Source organism: Schistocerca gregaria, chromosome 4, assembly GCF_023897955.1.
Source record: "Schistocerca gregaria isolate iqSchGreg1 chromosome 4, iqSchGreg1.2, whole genome shotgun sequence".
In the NCBI taxonomy this organism is placed as follows: Eukaryota; Metazoa; Arthropoda; class Insecta; order Orthoptera; family Acrididae; genus Schistocerca; species Schistocerca gregaria.
In genome coordinates, this window is record NC_064923.1 from 53855430 (window position 1) to 53873136 (window position 17707).

Below are 17707 nucleotides of genomic sequence, written 5' to 3' on the forward strand. Positions count from 1 at the left end.
TTGGTTAGGTTTAAGTAGTTCTAAGTTCTATGGGACTGATGAACTCATATGTTAAGTCCCATAGTTCTCAGAGCCATTTGAACCATTGTTTTGTCTCTATAACCGTCCGTAATTACGAAATTGTTGCTGGCGCAGAATTTGGGACGCGAACTGATCTCTCGATTATGTCCCATAAACGTCCGACGGGATTCGTATAGGGCGATACGGTTGGAAAAATAATTCACGCGCTCTGTCCAGAATGTTCTTAAAACCAATTGCTAATAGTTGTGGCCCTGGGACATGACACATTGTCATCCATGATAATTCCATCTTTTTTTGGAAACGTGAAATCCATGAATGGCTATAATTGGTCTCATAACAATTTCCAGACAATGATCGCTTGACTTGGACGATAGGACCCACTCCATTTCATGTATACACAGCCTACACATTTATGAAGCTACCACCCGCTTGTAAAGTACCTCCTTGTCAACGTGGGTCCATTGCTTCGAAGGGTCTGCGTCATATTCGAAATCTTAGCTACAGGAACCGGGACTAAATTGATCAGGCTACCTTTTCCAGCCATGAAGCTGCCAACGATGTTGTCACGAGTCCAGGAGAAGCGCTTCAGGCGATGTCGTGCTGTTAGCAAAGGCACTCGCTCGGTCGTCTGTTACCACAGCCCATTAACGCCACATTTCGCTGTACTTTCGTGACAGATAAGTTAGCTTTACGTCCCAAATTGATTTCCACGGTTATTTCATGCGGTATTGCTTGTCTGTTAGCACTGATACCTCTACGCAAACGCCACTCCTTCCGGTCAATAAAATGGTTCAAACGGTTCATATGGCTCTAAGCACTTAACATCTGAGGTCATCAGTCCCCTAGAACTTAGAACTACTTAAACCTGACTAACCTAGGGAAGTCACATACATCAATGCAAGATGCAGGACTCGAACCTGCGACCGCAGCAGCAACGCAGTTCCGGACTGAAGCCCCCAGAACCGCTCGGCCACAGCAGCCGCCTGTTCCAGGTCGTTAATTGTAGGCTGTCAGCCACTGTATTGGCCATGGTAAGAGATAACGCCTGAAATTTGGGATTCTCACCATAGTATTGACACTGTGAATCGCGGAGTATTGATTTACATGACGATTTGCGGAACTGAATGTCTCATGCATCTAGCTCCAACTACCATCAGGAACACACTGCATCAACGGCCTCGTCCCGTCCCCGGACAACACACGGCTATGTGACGTGTGTGTGTGTGTGTGTGTGTGTGTGTGTGTGTGTGTGTGTGTGTGTGTGAGTGGATTCCCGTCGTGGGGCCATGATCACGGCGGGAACCCGTTCACATGAACCAACCGATTGCAAATGAAAGCTCCACCAATGCGCTCCCCTTTTATACCTTGTGTATGCGATACTACCACCATTTGTATCGTGCATATCTCTATACCTCGTCACCTGAGCGTTTATTTCGTAACTGGGGTGCCTTAGACCATAAGCAGAATGGTTCCGTCCTTTGTTGCAAAACACCGAAGCCTGGCCTCTGACGGAGCGAGATGGCGCAGTGGTTAGCACACTGAACTTGCATTCGGGAGGACGACGGTTCAATCCCACGTCCGGCCATTCTGATTTAAGTTTTCCGTGATTTCCCAATTGGCTCCAGGCAAATGCCGGGGTGGTTCCTTTGGAAGGGCACCGTCGATTTCCTTCCCCGTCCTTTCTAATCCGATGAGGCCGATGACCTCTTCCCCCCAAACAACGCATCTCAACCCCCAACACTGGCCTGTGTTTTGGCAACCACGGTGATACCCGCAACCCCCTTAACTGCACGTGGGCCTGCTGGAGTGACTGAGGTAACTGTGCTGTGTTCCAGACGGCGTGGTGAGCTACTCGATGCCCCAGGGCGACAAGCGCGGTGCCGGCTGGGAGCTGTTCGACGCCACCTACGACGGCCACTGGGACGGCGAGCTGCGCAGGGGGATGGGGCAGCTGACCGACGGCCGCGTCGCCGCCGACAGCTTCCGGCCCGGACACTACCCGGTGCTGGACAAAGGTTCGTGCTGCAGCGAGTCTGGACGTCAGCGTGCTGCGTGACCGGCTTCTGCCGGCAGAGCGTAGGCAACGAACAGACCAACTTAATGCATCTCACATATTCTGAACGCACATTATAACGTGGACAAGAACTCCACCTGCGTCACAGGCGTGATTTTCTTTTAACACTTGCAATTTGTTCAGACTAAACCGTCCAAATAGTTGGGGGGAAGGATGGTGGTGGCACATACTCGGTCTTCAGCCATTCAAGTTTGTAAAAAGTGGTTCAGGTTCAAATAAACAAATTTATGAATTTAAAATTCAGATGATTATAATTTGATGTGTATTCTAAATCGTAATCATGATTTTGTGAGGACTCCCGGTAACTGTGGCTTGAAATTGGGATGTGGTAGGTTGTCTGGAGGATATTCGATGGATAGTGATGAGGGATTTATTTGTGGAAAGGAACTAATTGTTGGGTTGCAGGTATTGGGACAAGACTGTGGTCCCAGCTGTGGTGGGTTAGAACTTTCATTTGGGATGCGATAGGTAGGGTAAGCTATGTTGGATGGAGGGTTAAATCTCGAGGATGAGTTTAACGTCTTGGAGGAGAAGGCTACTGAATATCCTAGGTTTCTCAACGATGGAGGAGACTGTGGGATGTAAGGGATCAAGTTTACAGAAGGTATACAGGGTGATAAGTATTTAAACCGACATACAAATATTTTTCCCTAATGTAATTTTTTTCCTATAAGGCGTATTTAAACCGGTAGAGGAAGATTTCTCTGGCGACAATTTAATTAAACCAACACAAAAGTCCAGAGGGGAGGTATCTGGGGATCGGGCAGGCTATGGTACAGTACCACCTCTGCCGATTCAAAGTTTCTGCGAACCGTCGGTCCAGGAATCGACGCACACGACGACTGAAATGTGCCGGCGCCCCGTCATATTGGAACCACGTCCGTTGTCTTGTAGGGAGCGGGACGTCTTCCAGCAATTCTGGCAATGCTCTGGCTAGAAAATTGTAATACTGCCTGCCATTTAATGACCTAGGTAGCAGATACGGCCCAGTTAAACAGTCCCCAACAACACCGACCCACACATTAACGAAGAACGGCACTTGAGGAGCGCTAAGTAACTGTGGCATGTGGGTTATGCTCACTCCAAACATGCGAATTGTGCATGTTGAAGACTCCATCACGCCCGAACGTTGCTTCATTGGTAAACAACACAGAGGTACCACTGCGAAAACTGTGCTCTGGGTTGATAATCAACTGGTTCGAGGTTGTGGACACGCTGTAATTGTAATGGATGTAACAATTGCTCTCGAGGGATGGTTCTTACATTCGTCTGATATGTCCCCATGTTACGTGCAATTGCACGAGTGCTGATTGAAGGATCCCGCTCCACATGCTGCGAGACAGCTTCCTCAAATTGCAACGTTCTTACCGTGCGACGGCGTCCCTGTCCAGGTAATCTGCTAAATGACACGGTCTCACGCAGACGTTTGTACAAAGCAGCAAAGGTCGTATGATGCGATTATGATGTTGTTGTTGATGAACCCGCTGTGCAGCTCGTCCGTTGTGGTGCGCTACGTAGTACGCATCCAGCATGTCAGTGTAACTCACTCCAGATGTATCGCTCCATTAGTTAACAGAGACAATGCACTACAACACTGGTGGACAGCAGCTGCCTACAACTGAAGAGCGTAATACGCTCTCTAACAACTCAAGATTGTAATACGACCTGTAACAACTGAAGGGCGTAATAAGGCCTCCACCCGTTTAAATACTCCTCATTGGAAAAAATGACATGTGGGAAAAAATTTTGTTGTAACGTCCCCTACAACCTCCTGGAGTTTGTCGGTTTAAATACTTTTCACCCTGTATATGCTCCACTTGGTGGAGGAGAAGGGGGAATTTGATTGACAGGTGAAGGAGACGGGTAGCGAGGGTAAATGAATACGGAAGGCAAGGCAGAGTGCATAGCCCTCTGGCATTTGGTGGCAGTAATAAACTAATTCAGGGGCGGAGGTCCGTACAATGTTGATACAGCCTAAGGATACGCTGGATGAAGTAAGAAGAATATTAGAGAATTTAGCTAGTAATTTTAGGCTATTGCGGCCACTGTGCTGGATAGTTAGTGGACTGAAATTTCAGGTTAACTTCGGATCGAGTTTTAATCGAAGGTGTTTTAGTGTTTCAGTTTTTGTGACTGGGCGTTCTGGACTGTTAGGTAAAAGTCAAGGAGAGAGAAAACTCGTGTGGTGTTTCCTATGATTGTTACCTAGATTTTGTGGGATTGCTAGAGAGGTACCACTTGTTACACCAGGAGATGAAACGGTTAAGTTAATGTTCAAGGGGACTTCGGTATGATTGAAGGGTAGGATGGGTTGCGCTGAAGGCGGTGTCGTCAGCGTGTTGGAACAGGTATACAGGAGAGGGTGTAGTGGTGACAGGGTACTGCTGCAGTCGCATGCAAAATACGAGACGACATATTGTGTTAGTGTTTCATGTAAGATGGATGGTTAATGGTAAAAAAGACAGCTGGCAGATGTGGTTGGCTAAAAGTGCACACTTGGGGCATGGAATATAGTACATTAGCGTAGGCTTTGTCGTGGCCTACGGAAAAAGAGAGCCAAAGTCGACACCTGTTGTGTTGGAGAAGTTGGTCATCTGCAGAGAGATGTTGTTTGTAATTTCGTTGGATGCCGTGTACTCTAGAGAGAAGTACCTCCACGTAGCTTGTAATTTCAGTACATAGACAGCGTGCTGGCTATTTGGACAGTGATACAAACTTAAAGAAAATAGCGTTTGGAAAATACAAATTACGACAGTAAATATTGTCACGCAGTAGCTGTATTTCGTCCCTCGGAGATGTAAAATTTACTTTACGCTTGTTTATTTGAAGAACTCGTATATATCCACGGGTGTTACCTGTACCAAAATTGACCCTGGAATGTGCCAACGTCCCATAAGGCGATGGTCAACGTACTGTTCTGCAGTGAGGTGGAGACGTCAGCGCATGTTGCATTGAATGCCATGTCCCGTGCTATGGCTGTCTGAGATTACAAAACACGAGTATTCATCTATCCAACTGCATTATCTGAAATCGTTACATGGGTCATCAGTGGCACACTGACCCTCGTATATTTCTTCTGTATTGTAATACGTCTGTAGGTCTCACCGTCACGTACGGGCCTCATGAAACGGACATAGAGGATTCGAGTTTAAATTCCCCTTTGTTTAACTTTATTCTTAATTCAAGTACAGGGAAAATTACAAACATAAATATACCTTCTGCAACTGACTCACATTTTCCTTTATTTGCATTTATCATAAAAGTTTGAACGTGTACAAAAACTCCTAGAAAAGTTTCTAGAATTAAGACGATCGTTTCTAGAGTGGGAAAACATGAACCACTCTCTGGGAGTTGTTATACGTTTCTTAAGACTGCGATCGTTATTTCAATTTGAAAAAGGTCAACTAATAAGGAAAGTAGAATACATTTTATATGTTCGCACAGCACACACGATTGAGCACACTAGACGTAGTACTTGAGCGGAACACAGTGCCTTTCTTGTAACGAAATTATTTTGTGACCGATCACCTTTTGAAACCTTGCTAAGAAGCCTAAACCAGTAATTATGCTATTTGTGTGACACAAAACTAAACGGTACAATAAAATTATGCTTACTTGTGTTAGAATGACCATTCATGTTAACTAAAAAGTCGTATTAGTTCACACATCATTTCGGAAATAATGGTACACGAGACGTTCAGTATATAAACAGACACTACTGTCTCCAAGGAGCTGCGAAATTAAGATATTTCTCTCAGGTTGAATGTCCGACGTATGGGAACTCCCTAATGCGCTCTCACTGGCGGGCACTAAACTATGCGCATAATTCTTACAAGGTACATATACATATAGTTAAAGGTATGGACTACATGAACTGGAAATACCTTATACTGTTCGATGAGTAAATTTAAATGTTTTATATCTGAAAACACCACACAACAGAATGATGGGAATCTGTTGGTGAATGATGGGTTATTGATACTCTGAATAATGTAAAAAAAGCTACTGAAATGAATAAGTAGGTTACCGCTCATTTATGAAGAAAAGAAACAGTTTTCAGTTGAATATCGTGATAGAATATTTCGGCGATGGAGCTTCCTAACGATTTAAAAGTGCAGAGTAATTTAGTCAGTTCTAGTAACAAAATTCACGGACATTGGCCAGAGCTGGTTTCAGGTCCCCATATCGCAACAACTTTCCCGCCATGCCCGAAAGGATTTACGTCAAGCGAACTGAGTCGTTACACAAACACCAGGGAGCGTTTCTCAAGCCACTCCGATACTATTCTGGAGCAGTTCTTGTATTTCTGAGGCTACGTACGCCTGGGAGATGCTGTGGCGAAGAAACAGCATGTGACTGCACATCACGCAACGTTTAGCGCTGACGGGGCCACATTTAATACCAAGAATTCTTCAAGCAACCGTATGAACTGTGCCCTGCTGGCCCATGATATTCATCACCTCCTGCATTATACACACTTGTACGATATTTGTAACGCAACTCATCAATAAAAGTGACCTTTCGTCATCCTCCGAACATACTGTGATGGATGTCATGAACCCCTTGTCTATTTCTATGCACTTTTTGTGCTGTGAATAGAGGTACTCGTATGAGACACTACTTTTTCTGTATCTCTAGAGAATAGTTGATCATAAATCGTTTATTTTCTGAGCAATTCTTGTTGTCCAGCACTGCACTCGCGAGTAATTTGTTGCACTGTCTTCTGTCTATCTGCTGTTAGAATCCACGATACTTAAAAACTTTCTCCTGTCGTCCACATTACGTCGTCCATGGCAGTTGATTCTGATGGCGGCAATTTCTCGCGAATCACGGTAACGGCGGTACACTCATGATACGTCTCACGTGAAGATGCTAGTGCCTCGGAAACGGTGGGCTCCATGAGACGATCATTATCAGTCGTCGATGAAATGTGTAGATGACTTAAATCTTGCCCTTCCTGCATGTCGGCTATTAATCCGACGATCCGGCAAGTTATGACACGTGACAACGCAAAAAATGCTGTAACACAGGAGCAGTGTGCAATCCAACTGCTCATGACTATATATGAATTAAGAATATCATCTAAACGTATTATAACTTAATCTGTCGAACCGTTTTGATTCAAGCCTCACGTCTATACCAGAATGGAATAAATCGTATTGAGGAAGGATGGAACAGCAAAATTACTGAAAACCTGAACAGCTTCGTACAGCGTATCTTACAGAAAGAGCATACGTTACTATTTGTAGTGAGCATGCTGTTTACCAATTTTGTTGACGTAGGAGAGCAACGCATTTTTTTCTTTTTTACTGTCGCATTTTACCGCTTCGTGAGGTAGTATGTGCTGTTGTGGTGTCTTTTTCCATTGTGAGGAAATTATGAAGTAACATGTGACTATAATCGACAGTTTGATATATCTTTGTAGGTCCTTTCTACAACTCAGTATCTTAATTAACAGAAGTTAAAACAGAAACATTTCACCTTAGGAAACTCTGACCACCACAGATTGAAAAAAATGCTGTGCATTTGTACGTTCTATAGAATAATTTCTTATGAAATTAATCATTTTCGTAAGATTTTCATTCACTGTTCCACAGTATACATCTTCTTCGACCGCCGCCGATAGCTGAGTGGTCAGCGCGACAGGAGGTCAATCCTAAGGGCCCGGGTTCGATTACCGGCTGGGTCGGAGATTTTCTCTTCTCAGGGACTGGGTGTTGTGTTGTCCTAATCATCATCATTTCATCCCCATCGACGCGCAAGTCGCCGAAGTGGCGTCAAATCGAAAGACTTGCATCCGGCGATTGGTCTACCCGATAGGAGGCCTTAGTCACACGACATTTACATTTTTTATTTACATCATCTTTGTTTATTTGCATAATTCCCTCCGGGAAGAGTTTTAAAATTCAGATCAGTTGATCCACTATCATCAAGATTTTTTGCAACAGTTATACTCCCCGAGCAATTTTGAATAACTGAACTGGCTGGTAGACTTAGAGGTTTGACAATGTTTGTAAAATGGAATGTATAAATCAATTTGATATTTAGCATCATAAGTTAGGTTATGCATGTAATTAGTCTTTCAGTTAGTAGTGTAAGATATATTTCTAATACCAATTTTTGGTTAGAGATGTCATTTTCGTGTCTTAAATGGTAGTTCGCTTCATCCTTTGATCCAGCTATTCATGTTCACTAACCTACCGTATTTAATTTTAACAATTATCTGCAAAATTTGTCGCATCGTTTGCCATTTTATGCATCTTAAAATCATTCATACATGTCAGAAAGACATGAAATTAGTGTTTAATAATTTCGTCATAACCAAATTTTAAAAAAAGAAACTACGTGGCTGCCTATTTCACTGCAGAGCGAAAACTGATTCTAGGTAAACATAGCGTATGTAACAGAAATGACAGAAGCCGTGTAAGGAAGGAGGAATTCTCTTAAACGGACTGACGTTTGAAATTTTACAATCAGTCACTGTTCGATAATGTATATTAAACAGGATGAAATCTCGTTGAGGTAAGTGAGACTGGAACATCAAATGAATCACACCAACAGTCTCACACTTGACAAACCAAGGTGTGAAACTAAGTACACTCTGCAAAAAAACTACTGGTCAGTTTTATTTTTTAGTTGCTGCGAACAGCGTGTGTTTTTTGTTTCTGCAGGTCAGGGCTGGGTCGGCTGGAGGAACGACAGCCGTGGTGGACAGCCCGTCGAGATTAAGTTCGAGTTCGATAAGGTGCGCGAGTTCAACGCTGTCCACATCTTCTGCAACAACCAGTTCACCAGAGACGTGCAGGTGAGTAACGATTCAGCACGGCTAATAAGCAGCGACGCACTTACAAAAAATGGTTCAAATGGCTCTGAGCACTATGAGACTTAACATCTATGGCCATCAGTCCCCTAGAACTTAGAACTAGTTAAACCTAACTAACCTAAGGACATCACACACATCCATGCCCGAGGCAGGATTCGAACCTGCGACCGTAGCAGTCGCCCGGTTCCGGACTGAGCGCCTAGAACCGCGAGACCACCGCGGCCGGCACGCACTTACACATTGCGGCGCCTGCGAGGGAGCGCGTAATGACATTGTGTAGTCTGTTAAGTAGGAGCGTAGTCTGCATTACCCATAGATGGTAAAAGATATCGCCATAGTTCTTTCAAAGCACAATAGAGGGAACCGTTGTCCTTCATGCAATGTTCATAAAGTATTAGTTTAAGATTTTAAACATGGCTGAAACAGCAACTGTTGAAATTCTTCACGATAAATGATAACAGCCAAACAGTTGCAGGATAAAGACTTATTAAAATCCTTGACCACGGTTTCGGTATATCTAAATATACCTTCATCCGAAGTAAAATACACTAAAATCACATCCTACAGTGGAGAGACATAAAAAATTGTGCTAAAGGCGTCGTCAGTAGTTAAAACATCATCTCCATTTTTACAACATAGTTATGGACGAAGGGTCGATGAGAACACAGTTGGCACAGTTGTTTATGTATTTCCACTCCAGGATGTGATTTTAGTGTATTTTACTTCTGATGAAGGTATATTTAGTTATATAAACCGAGTTCAAGGATTTTAATAAATCTTTATCCTGCAACGTTTGGCTGTTATCATTTATCGTGAAGTATTAGTTCACTTTGACTTCTTGACTGATATACACAAGAAGATACGTGAGTGCAGCTTACGCGTCGTATTATGAGACTGTGTTCCTCTGTAGCGACCCCAAAGGTCCGAAAATGAGTCATGCCACGGCATCTCAATACATGGGGAAATCAAAGTCTTTTGTTCAGAAATGGGTAATACGCTACAAATTGGTTAAAATGGATGACTATGAAGAATTTGGCCCAGCAGCAGAGTGCATCCAAAAATCGAAAAAATGCTTACTAATATATTTCCTGAAAACTCATTCTTAACATGAAAAAGTTGTCAACGCAAATTCGAAGCGTTTGGAGGCCTCTTCCAAGTGAATACGTGGTAAACTTGGTTTCAAGCATACCTCGAAGGCGCTAAGCAGTTACCGACTTGTGGGTGACTGGACGTATTATTAACTGTAATTGCATTTTCCTTTGTTCGTACATGATGTATGTACGTACTTTACTTTGCTGTCAAATACATTCCCCTACTGATTAACCCAGCCACGATCTTACTTAGCAGATTCTACACTTATTTCAAAATGTCCTTAACAACTTAGTGCAGCACAAAAATTGATGCGGTATTCGGAAGCGGAGATGTAATGAAGGCATCAATCTCTTCTTTCATGGCACAGGCCACACTGTCGCGAGTATAGACTGTATTTGATTCGTTCTTGTCAAGTGATCCAGAAAAATACAAGGTTCAAAGCAGTTCATAATAACGCTCTGGGACCCACATTTCATCTTCTTCGCCATTTTTTATGGCGTATGTCTGGTTCTAGTGCGCTGGGGTGATAAATTCTGAGGTAACTACACTGCGCGACGCAGTATCGGAGGGTCACTTATTGGAAACCCCATTATTTTCTACTATTGTACATAGCAAGTACAACCTTCCCCTGTAATGGCCCTGCACCCTGCAACGAGACCCTCGGGCACGGACATGCTCAAGCACGAAGGTATCAACACGTGGGAGAAAAAAGCCGAAACCTAGAAGCTCATGTGAGGTGTGAGATGGGTAGTGAAATCACATTGCCATTACATTTCACCACACCTCTCTCCAACGCCACCGTGGACGTGTCATACGTTTGAAAGGTCGCCACACCCGTTATTACCCACATTTCACCCCTTCTTTTGACGCCTGTGCGATGGAGGTCAGATCAGCAATGACTAGTATTGAAATCAAACGATTTTATTATGGGTGGGGGAAGAACACTTTTTACACGCATCGTCTCACAGAACAGACACGTAAAGGCCTCAGGGTGGTGGCACTTTTGGCGTTGAGTCCCACACTTCCCGCGGTCCAAAATGAGAGTTGGCTGTGTTATGTGTAACAGGACAACCTCCCGGATGATTCAACCCTCCTATAAGGACATGGCGGGCCTGCAACCGCAACGAATCTGAGAGCACGCCTTTGGAAGAGTAGCGGGATCGGAACCTTTACTTTGGTATACAGGGAAAACCCGCTAGGAACCGTTCCAGCCATTCGACGAAATTTGAATGTGATCCGAAGCAGCACGAGTGTTTATGATTTTCCACATCTCATGTTTTGAGCCCTCCTGTGGCGTGATTCGGGGAGGGAGGGACCCTCTAAGACCCCAGTTTGGCAACACCTTCGTTGCCATCTGCAGAGCTCTGTCGGGCACTTTAGATATGTTCCTGTACAGAGACAACCATTCATAGATTCCTAGGCGCTTCAGTCTGGAACCGCGCGACCGCTACGGTCGCAGGTTGTAATTCCTAGGGGACTGATGACATGTTAAGTCCCATAGTACTCAGAGCCATTTGAATCATCACTGATTCCTAGGCGCCGGTGTGGCAGGCAACCATTTCGACTCACCGCAGCCGAGTGGCGCTACGTAGCTGAACTAGTGCTTCTAAGCCGCACGCAAAATATAGAGGATGTCGAAAAGGATGGCTGTCACGCCAGCGCTTAGGGATCAGTGTACAGGAACATTTTTAAAGTGCCCAACAAACATGCGGGGGGTTGCAGAACTGAAAGGTTTCAAAGGACCCTCTGCCGTTTCATTCAAGTCGGCGCCAGTGTCGCCCCCTCCCCCTTGATCACGTCTCAAGAGTATGAAAAAGCATAAGCGCCCTTTGCTGCTTCGGATCACGTTCACATTTCACTGAATGGCTCTGAACGCTCCCAACGTGCCACATAGCATGGTTTTTGGGGTCGCACGCCCACGATGTCCTTGAACAAGAGCTGAATTGCTCAGGGGGCGTCAACAGCATCGAAGGTTGCCAAGAACTTCATCCTGTTGCTCATCATACTCTGAATTGTTGTTTTCGACCAGGAGGAAACTCCACAACGGATGGAGTGGTTTTATTGACGCCATTTATCCCTTACCCTGAAGCCTTTTTTTGTAGATTCTTAGCGGCGTTGTATCTGAAATGTTATCCACAACCATCCTTACGAAATCAGCGTAATTCCTACGCTGGGTGTGGCGGGTCTGACCTCCAACGCTGAGTCGTCAAAAAAAAAGTGGTGAAGTGGTGGAAATAGATTTGTGTGACGACCTTTCCATCGTACGCCAGGTGCAAGAATTGGCAGAATTGTGGCGAAATTTGTTGGCGATGTAACATCATTAATCGGCCTTACCTCACACGTGAGCTTCTGAGTTGTGTATGTCGCACGTGTCGACACCTTGCTGTCCGACACATCGCAGAGTCCGAGGGCGCCTCACTTGCCACCATTACGGAGCATTGTTGTAGGTCACGTGTCACTTAATCTTTGTAAAGGGTAACTGTGCGGGTGAGAACCACCTACCTATCAAGGAGTGGGGGGGGAGGGGGGAAGTAATTTGTACTATGTGATCAAAGGTATCCGGACACCTGACTGAAAATGACTTAATAGTTCGTGGGGTCCACCATCGGTAATGCTGGAATTCAGTATCGTGTTGGCCCATCCTTAGGCTTCCACTCTCGTAGGCATACGTTCAATCAGGTGCTGGAAGGTTTTTTGGGGAATGGCACACCATTCTTCACGGAGTGCTGTACTGAGGACAGGTATCGATGTAGGTCGGTGAGACCTGTCACGAAGTCGGCGTTACAAAACATCCCAGGCGTATTCTATAGGATTCGAGTCAGAACTCTTTGCTCCCCAGTCCATTACAGGGATGTTATTGTCGTGAACCACTCCGCCAAAGGTTCGTGCATTATGAACAGGTAGTCGATCGCTTGAAAGATGCAATCGCCATCCCCGAGTTGCTCTTCAACTAGAGGAAGCAAGAAGGTGCTTAAAACATCAATGTAGGCCTGTGCTGTGATAGTGCTACGAAAACAGCAAGAGGTGGAAGCTCCCTCCATGCAAAACAAGACCTCATCATAACACCACCACCTCCGAATTTTACTGTATTCACTACACACGCTGGCAGATGGCGTTCATCGGGCATTCGCAGTACCCACGTCCTGCCATCGGATCGCCACATTGTGTACCGCGATTCGACACTCCACTCAGTGTTTTTCCACTGTTCAACCATGCAATATTTGCGCTTCTTGCACCAAGCGAGGCGTCGTTTGGTATTTACGTACTGGCTGAACCTGACTGAAAATGGCTGAAAATTCCTAAGCAGCCGCTCGACCATGAAATCAAAGTTTTCTCACCTCCCGGCTAACTGTCACAGTACTTGCAGTGGCTTGTTGCAGTCTGTAACTCCTGTGTGATGGGCAGGATAGATGTCTGCCTATTACACATTGCGACCGTCTTCAACTGTCGGCAGTCTCTGTCAGTCAACAGATGAGATCGGCCTATGCGCTTTTGTGCTGTACGTGTCCCTTCACGTTTCCACTTCATTATCACATCGGAAACAGGGGACCTAGGGGTGTTTAGGAGTGTGGAAATCTCACGTACAGACGTATGACACAAGTGACATCCAATCATATGACCACGTTGGAAGTCCGTGAGCTCCGCTGAGCACCCCATTCTCCTCTCTCACGATGTCTAATGACAACTGACGTCGCTGATATGAAGTACCTGTCAGTAGCTGGAAGCACAATGCACCTAATAAGAAAAACGTATGTTTTTGGGCGTACCTGGATACTTTTGCTCTTACAGTGTAGTCGCGCGGCAGGAAAATACTCATACTTTAGTTATCCAGTATTTGAGAATGACAGCACTTAGAGAGTTTGTAAGAAACTTTGAGAATAAGTTGAAACCTGGACAAAGCTTTTTATTGCTAACGACCAGTACAAAATCATGAAAGAAAAGTTTTTCCTTTGCTACAATTTCGCTGTCCTTGCAGTTACACTGCCACTTGAAGCGTACTAGTTTACCACTTAATGTACCAGAAAAATTACATCATTCTACGACACTTAGTCAGGAAATACAACGTCATAAACATTGAATGGGTCAATAACTACCTCATGATACAAGACATTTAAGTTTATTACTTTCTTGCTATTAACTCTTTTCGCACACAGTATCCACATTTGCCACTGAATCTGTCTACAAAAATATGTCATAGTACCGCACATAACTCAGGAGATACGACGTCAAATACTGGCATACGTGATAAGTCACAAGTCTTGCATTGCGTCTTACTCTATCTTTTGTCTGCTACTAACTCTATTCGCAACACTTTTCACAAACACCAGCCACGTATGCCGTGGCATGTACTTAGAAAAGTAAAAAAAATATTGTACGACTCATAGTCCAGAAGATATGGCGTCATAAACACTGAAATGCGTGAGGAAATACCGCAAAATGTATGACGGTTTAATCTATTACTTTTTCACAACTACCGGCCGCGGTGGTCTAGCGGTTCTGGGCGCTCAGTCCGGAGCCGCGCGACTGCTACGGTCGCAGGTTCGAATCCTGCCTCGGGCATGGATGTGTGTGACGTCTTTAGGTTAGTTAGGTTTAAGTAGTTCTAAGTTCTAGAGGACTTATGACCTCAGCAGTTGAGTCCCATAGTGCTCAGAGCCATTTGAACCATTTTTTTCACAAGTAATTTAATTCACAACACGTTTCGTAGATTGTAGGTACATATACCACTATGTATGTACTTATGGGAACACGTTAGGCAATACTGACCCTACAACTTATTTTAGAGGCTAGATTAAGAAAAGCCAAACCTACGTTTCTAGCGTTTGTAGACTTAGAGAAAGCATTTAACAGTGGTGACTGGAATATCCCCTTTAAAATTCTGAAGGTGCCAAGGGTAAAATACAGGGAGCGAAAGGCTATTTACAATTTGTACAGAAACCAGATGGCAGTTATAAGAGTCGAGGGGGATGAAAGGGAAGCAATGGTTGGGAAGGGAGTTAGACAGGGTTGTAGCCTCTGGCTGGTGCTATTCAATCTGTATATTGAGCAAGCAGTAAAGGAAACGAAAGAAAAGTTCGGAGTAGGTATTAAAATCCATGGAGAAGAAATAAAAATTTTGAGGTTCCCTGATGACACTGTAATTCTGTCAGAGACAGCAAAGGACTTGGAAGAGCAGTTGAATGGAATGGACAGTGTCTTGAAAGGAGGGTATAAGATGAACATCAACAAAAGTAAAACGAGGATAATGGAATGTAGTCGAATTAAGTCGGGTGATGCTGAGGGAATTAGATTAGGAAATGAGACAGGAGTTTTGCTATTTGGGGAGAAAAATAACTGATGATGGTAGAAGTAGAGAGTATATTAAATGTAGGCTGGCAGTGGCAAGGAAAGTGTTTCTGAAGAAGAGAAATTTGTTAACATCTAGTGTAGATTTAAGTGTCAGGAATTCGTTTCTGAAAGTATTTGTATGGAGTGTGGCCATGTATGGAAGTGAAACATGGACGATAAATAGTTTCTACAAGAACAGAACAGAAGCTTTCGAAATCTGTTGCTACAGAAAAATGCTGAAGATTAGATGGGTAGATCACATAACTAATCAGGAGGTACTGAATAGGATTGGGGAGAAGAGGAGTTTGTGGCACAACTTGACTAGAAGAAGGGACCGGTTGGTAGGACATGTTCTGAGGCATCAAGGAATCACCAATTTAGTATTGGAGGGCAGCATGGAGGGTAAAAATCGTGGAGGGATACCAAGAGATGAATACACTAAGCAGATTCAGTAGGATGTAGGCTGCAGTACGTACTGGGAGATGAAGAAGCTTGCACAGGATAGAGTAGCCTGGAGAGCTGCATCAAACCAGTCTCAGGACAGGACTGAAGACCACGACAACAACAATAATAACATCATTATACAGCATATACTTCAAGAGATACGTCATAAACATTAAGCTGCATGAAAATGTAACTGCAGGGTAAAATTCGCTGGACATACTGGTGAAATATGTGTGTAAAAACTCATCCACACTCTTAGAACGGTTTCATTCAAATTTGGTACAGACATTAGTTATGATTTGGAAAGAAATGCTGGATTGACGCTTGGCTAACATAATTGTTAAAAAGTGATTTGTGATTTAATAAACCAGACTGAAGAGGGTATTGTGTTATTCCTGGTTATAACAGGGTAAGAACCTCCAGCGTCATAATGGGTGAGAGCGATAACGTGGAGACAGAATGGAGTACCAGGAGACAGAAAGTGAGGGGGAGGAAGAAGATAGACGGAGAGGCAGAGGTGAAAAAGTGGTTCAAATGGCTCTGAGCACTGTGAGACTTAACATCAGAGGTCATCCGTCCCCTAGAACTTGGAACTACTTAAACCTAACTAACCTAAGGACATCACACAACACCCCGCCATCACGAGGCAGAGGAAATCCCTGACCCCTCAGGGAATCGAACCCGGGAACCTGGGCGTAGGAAGCGAGAACGCTACCGGACGACCACGAGATGCGGGCGGCAGAGGTGATATAGGGGAGACGGCAATGAACAGTGAGAGGGGGAAAGGATGCGATGGACAAAGAGAAGGAAGAAGGAGATGGACGAACAGAAGACTAGAAAAAATACATATGCAGACAACGCTGGGTTTCTTAGCTAGTGCTGTATAATCCTTTATCTGTACTACCTGATTTTGTCCAACTCAGTCTTTTATTAGGTTGGAAAGGGTAACAAATTATCCATAGCGCAAAATCTTACGAATTTTATTTTTTTCTTTGAAAAAGTGGGAAAACGGCCTACATAATGGAAATATTATTTCAGAAAATCACAATGATTATTAATATAACATGAAATTATTGTAAACAACATTGTTAGTTTCTCCTCAAGGAGCAAAAACAGATAAACTCAAGGCTGCATCTACTGCTGAGCCAGTAACGGGTAAATCTGTCGGAAAGAGTAACAAACAAATATCAAATCGTCTACGCAAAGCAGATTCCTCATCTAAAAATTCTACACAGCTGTGTTACTTTTTGTTCGTCTATAGCTGAACTTCATTGTCATCAGGTGAGTCAGTAATCAGCCAAACCATGACTTCCACACTAATGTATTGTAGCTCCCTCCCATAAACCACCACCGGCGGGTGCTATGATTGTTTTTTTTCCCACAGTAATTTTTATTTTCAGGTAACAAACAAATCATAAGTATTTCTAGTTTGGTCGGCATGTTAAGTCGATGATGTAACTCAAAAACACCGATCCATAATTATTGCTTCTAAATATACTACTGGCTATTAAAATTGCTACACCAAGAAAAAATGCAGATGATAAACGTGTATTCATTGAACAAATATATTATACTAGAAGTGATATGTGACTACATTTTTACGCAATTTTGGTGCATAGATGCTGATAAATCAGTACCCAGAACAACCACCTCTGGCCGTAATAACGGCCTTGATACGCCTGGGCACTGAGTCAAATAGAGCTAGGATGGCGTGTACAGGTACAACTGCCCATGCAGTTTCAACATGATACCACCGTTCATAAAGAGTAGTGACTGGCGCATTGTGACGACCCAGTTGCTCGGCCACCATTGACCAGACGTTTTCAATTGGTGAGAGATCTGGAGAATGTGCTGGACAGGGCAGCAGTCAAACATTTTCTGTATCCAGAAAGGTCCGTACAGGAAGTGCAACATGAGGTCGTGCA

At 44.0% G+C, this 17707-nt stretch overlaps 1 protein-coding gene across 2 annotated transcripts in view; it reads left to right on the forward strand.

Annotated features, from left to right (window-relative positions):
- The window catches only part of LOC126266886 (discoidin domain-containing receptor tyrosine kinase B-like), a 358246-nt gene that overhangs the window by 217116 nt on the left and 123423 nt on the right, over positions 1–17707 (forward strand). For both annotated transcript variants that reach the window (XM_049971552.1, XM_049971553.1), the window contains exons 6-7: positions 1857–2036; positions 8767–8900. In XM_049971552.1, the coding sequence (XP_049827509.1) occupies positions 1857–2036; positions 8767–8900 (314 nt within the window). The remainder of the gene's footprint in view (positions 1–1856; positions 2037–8766; positions 8901–17707) is intronic.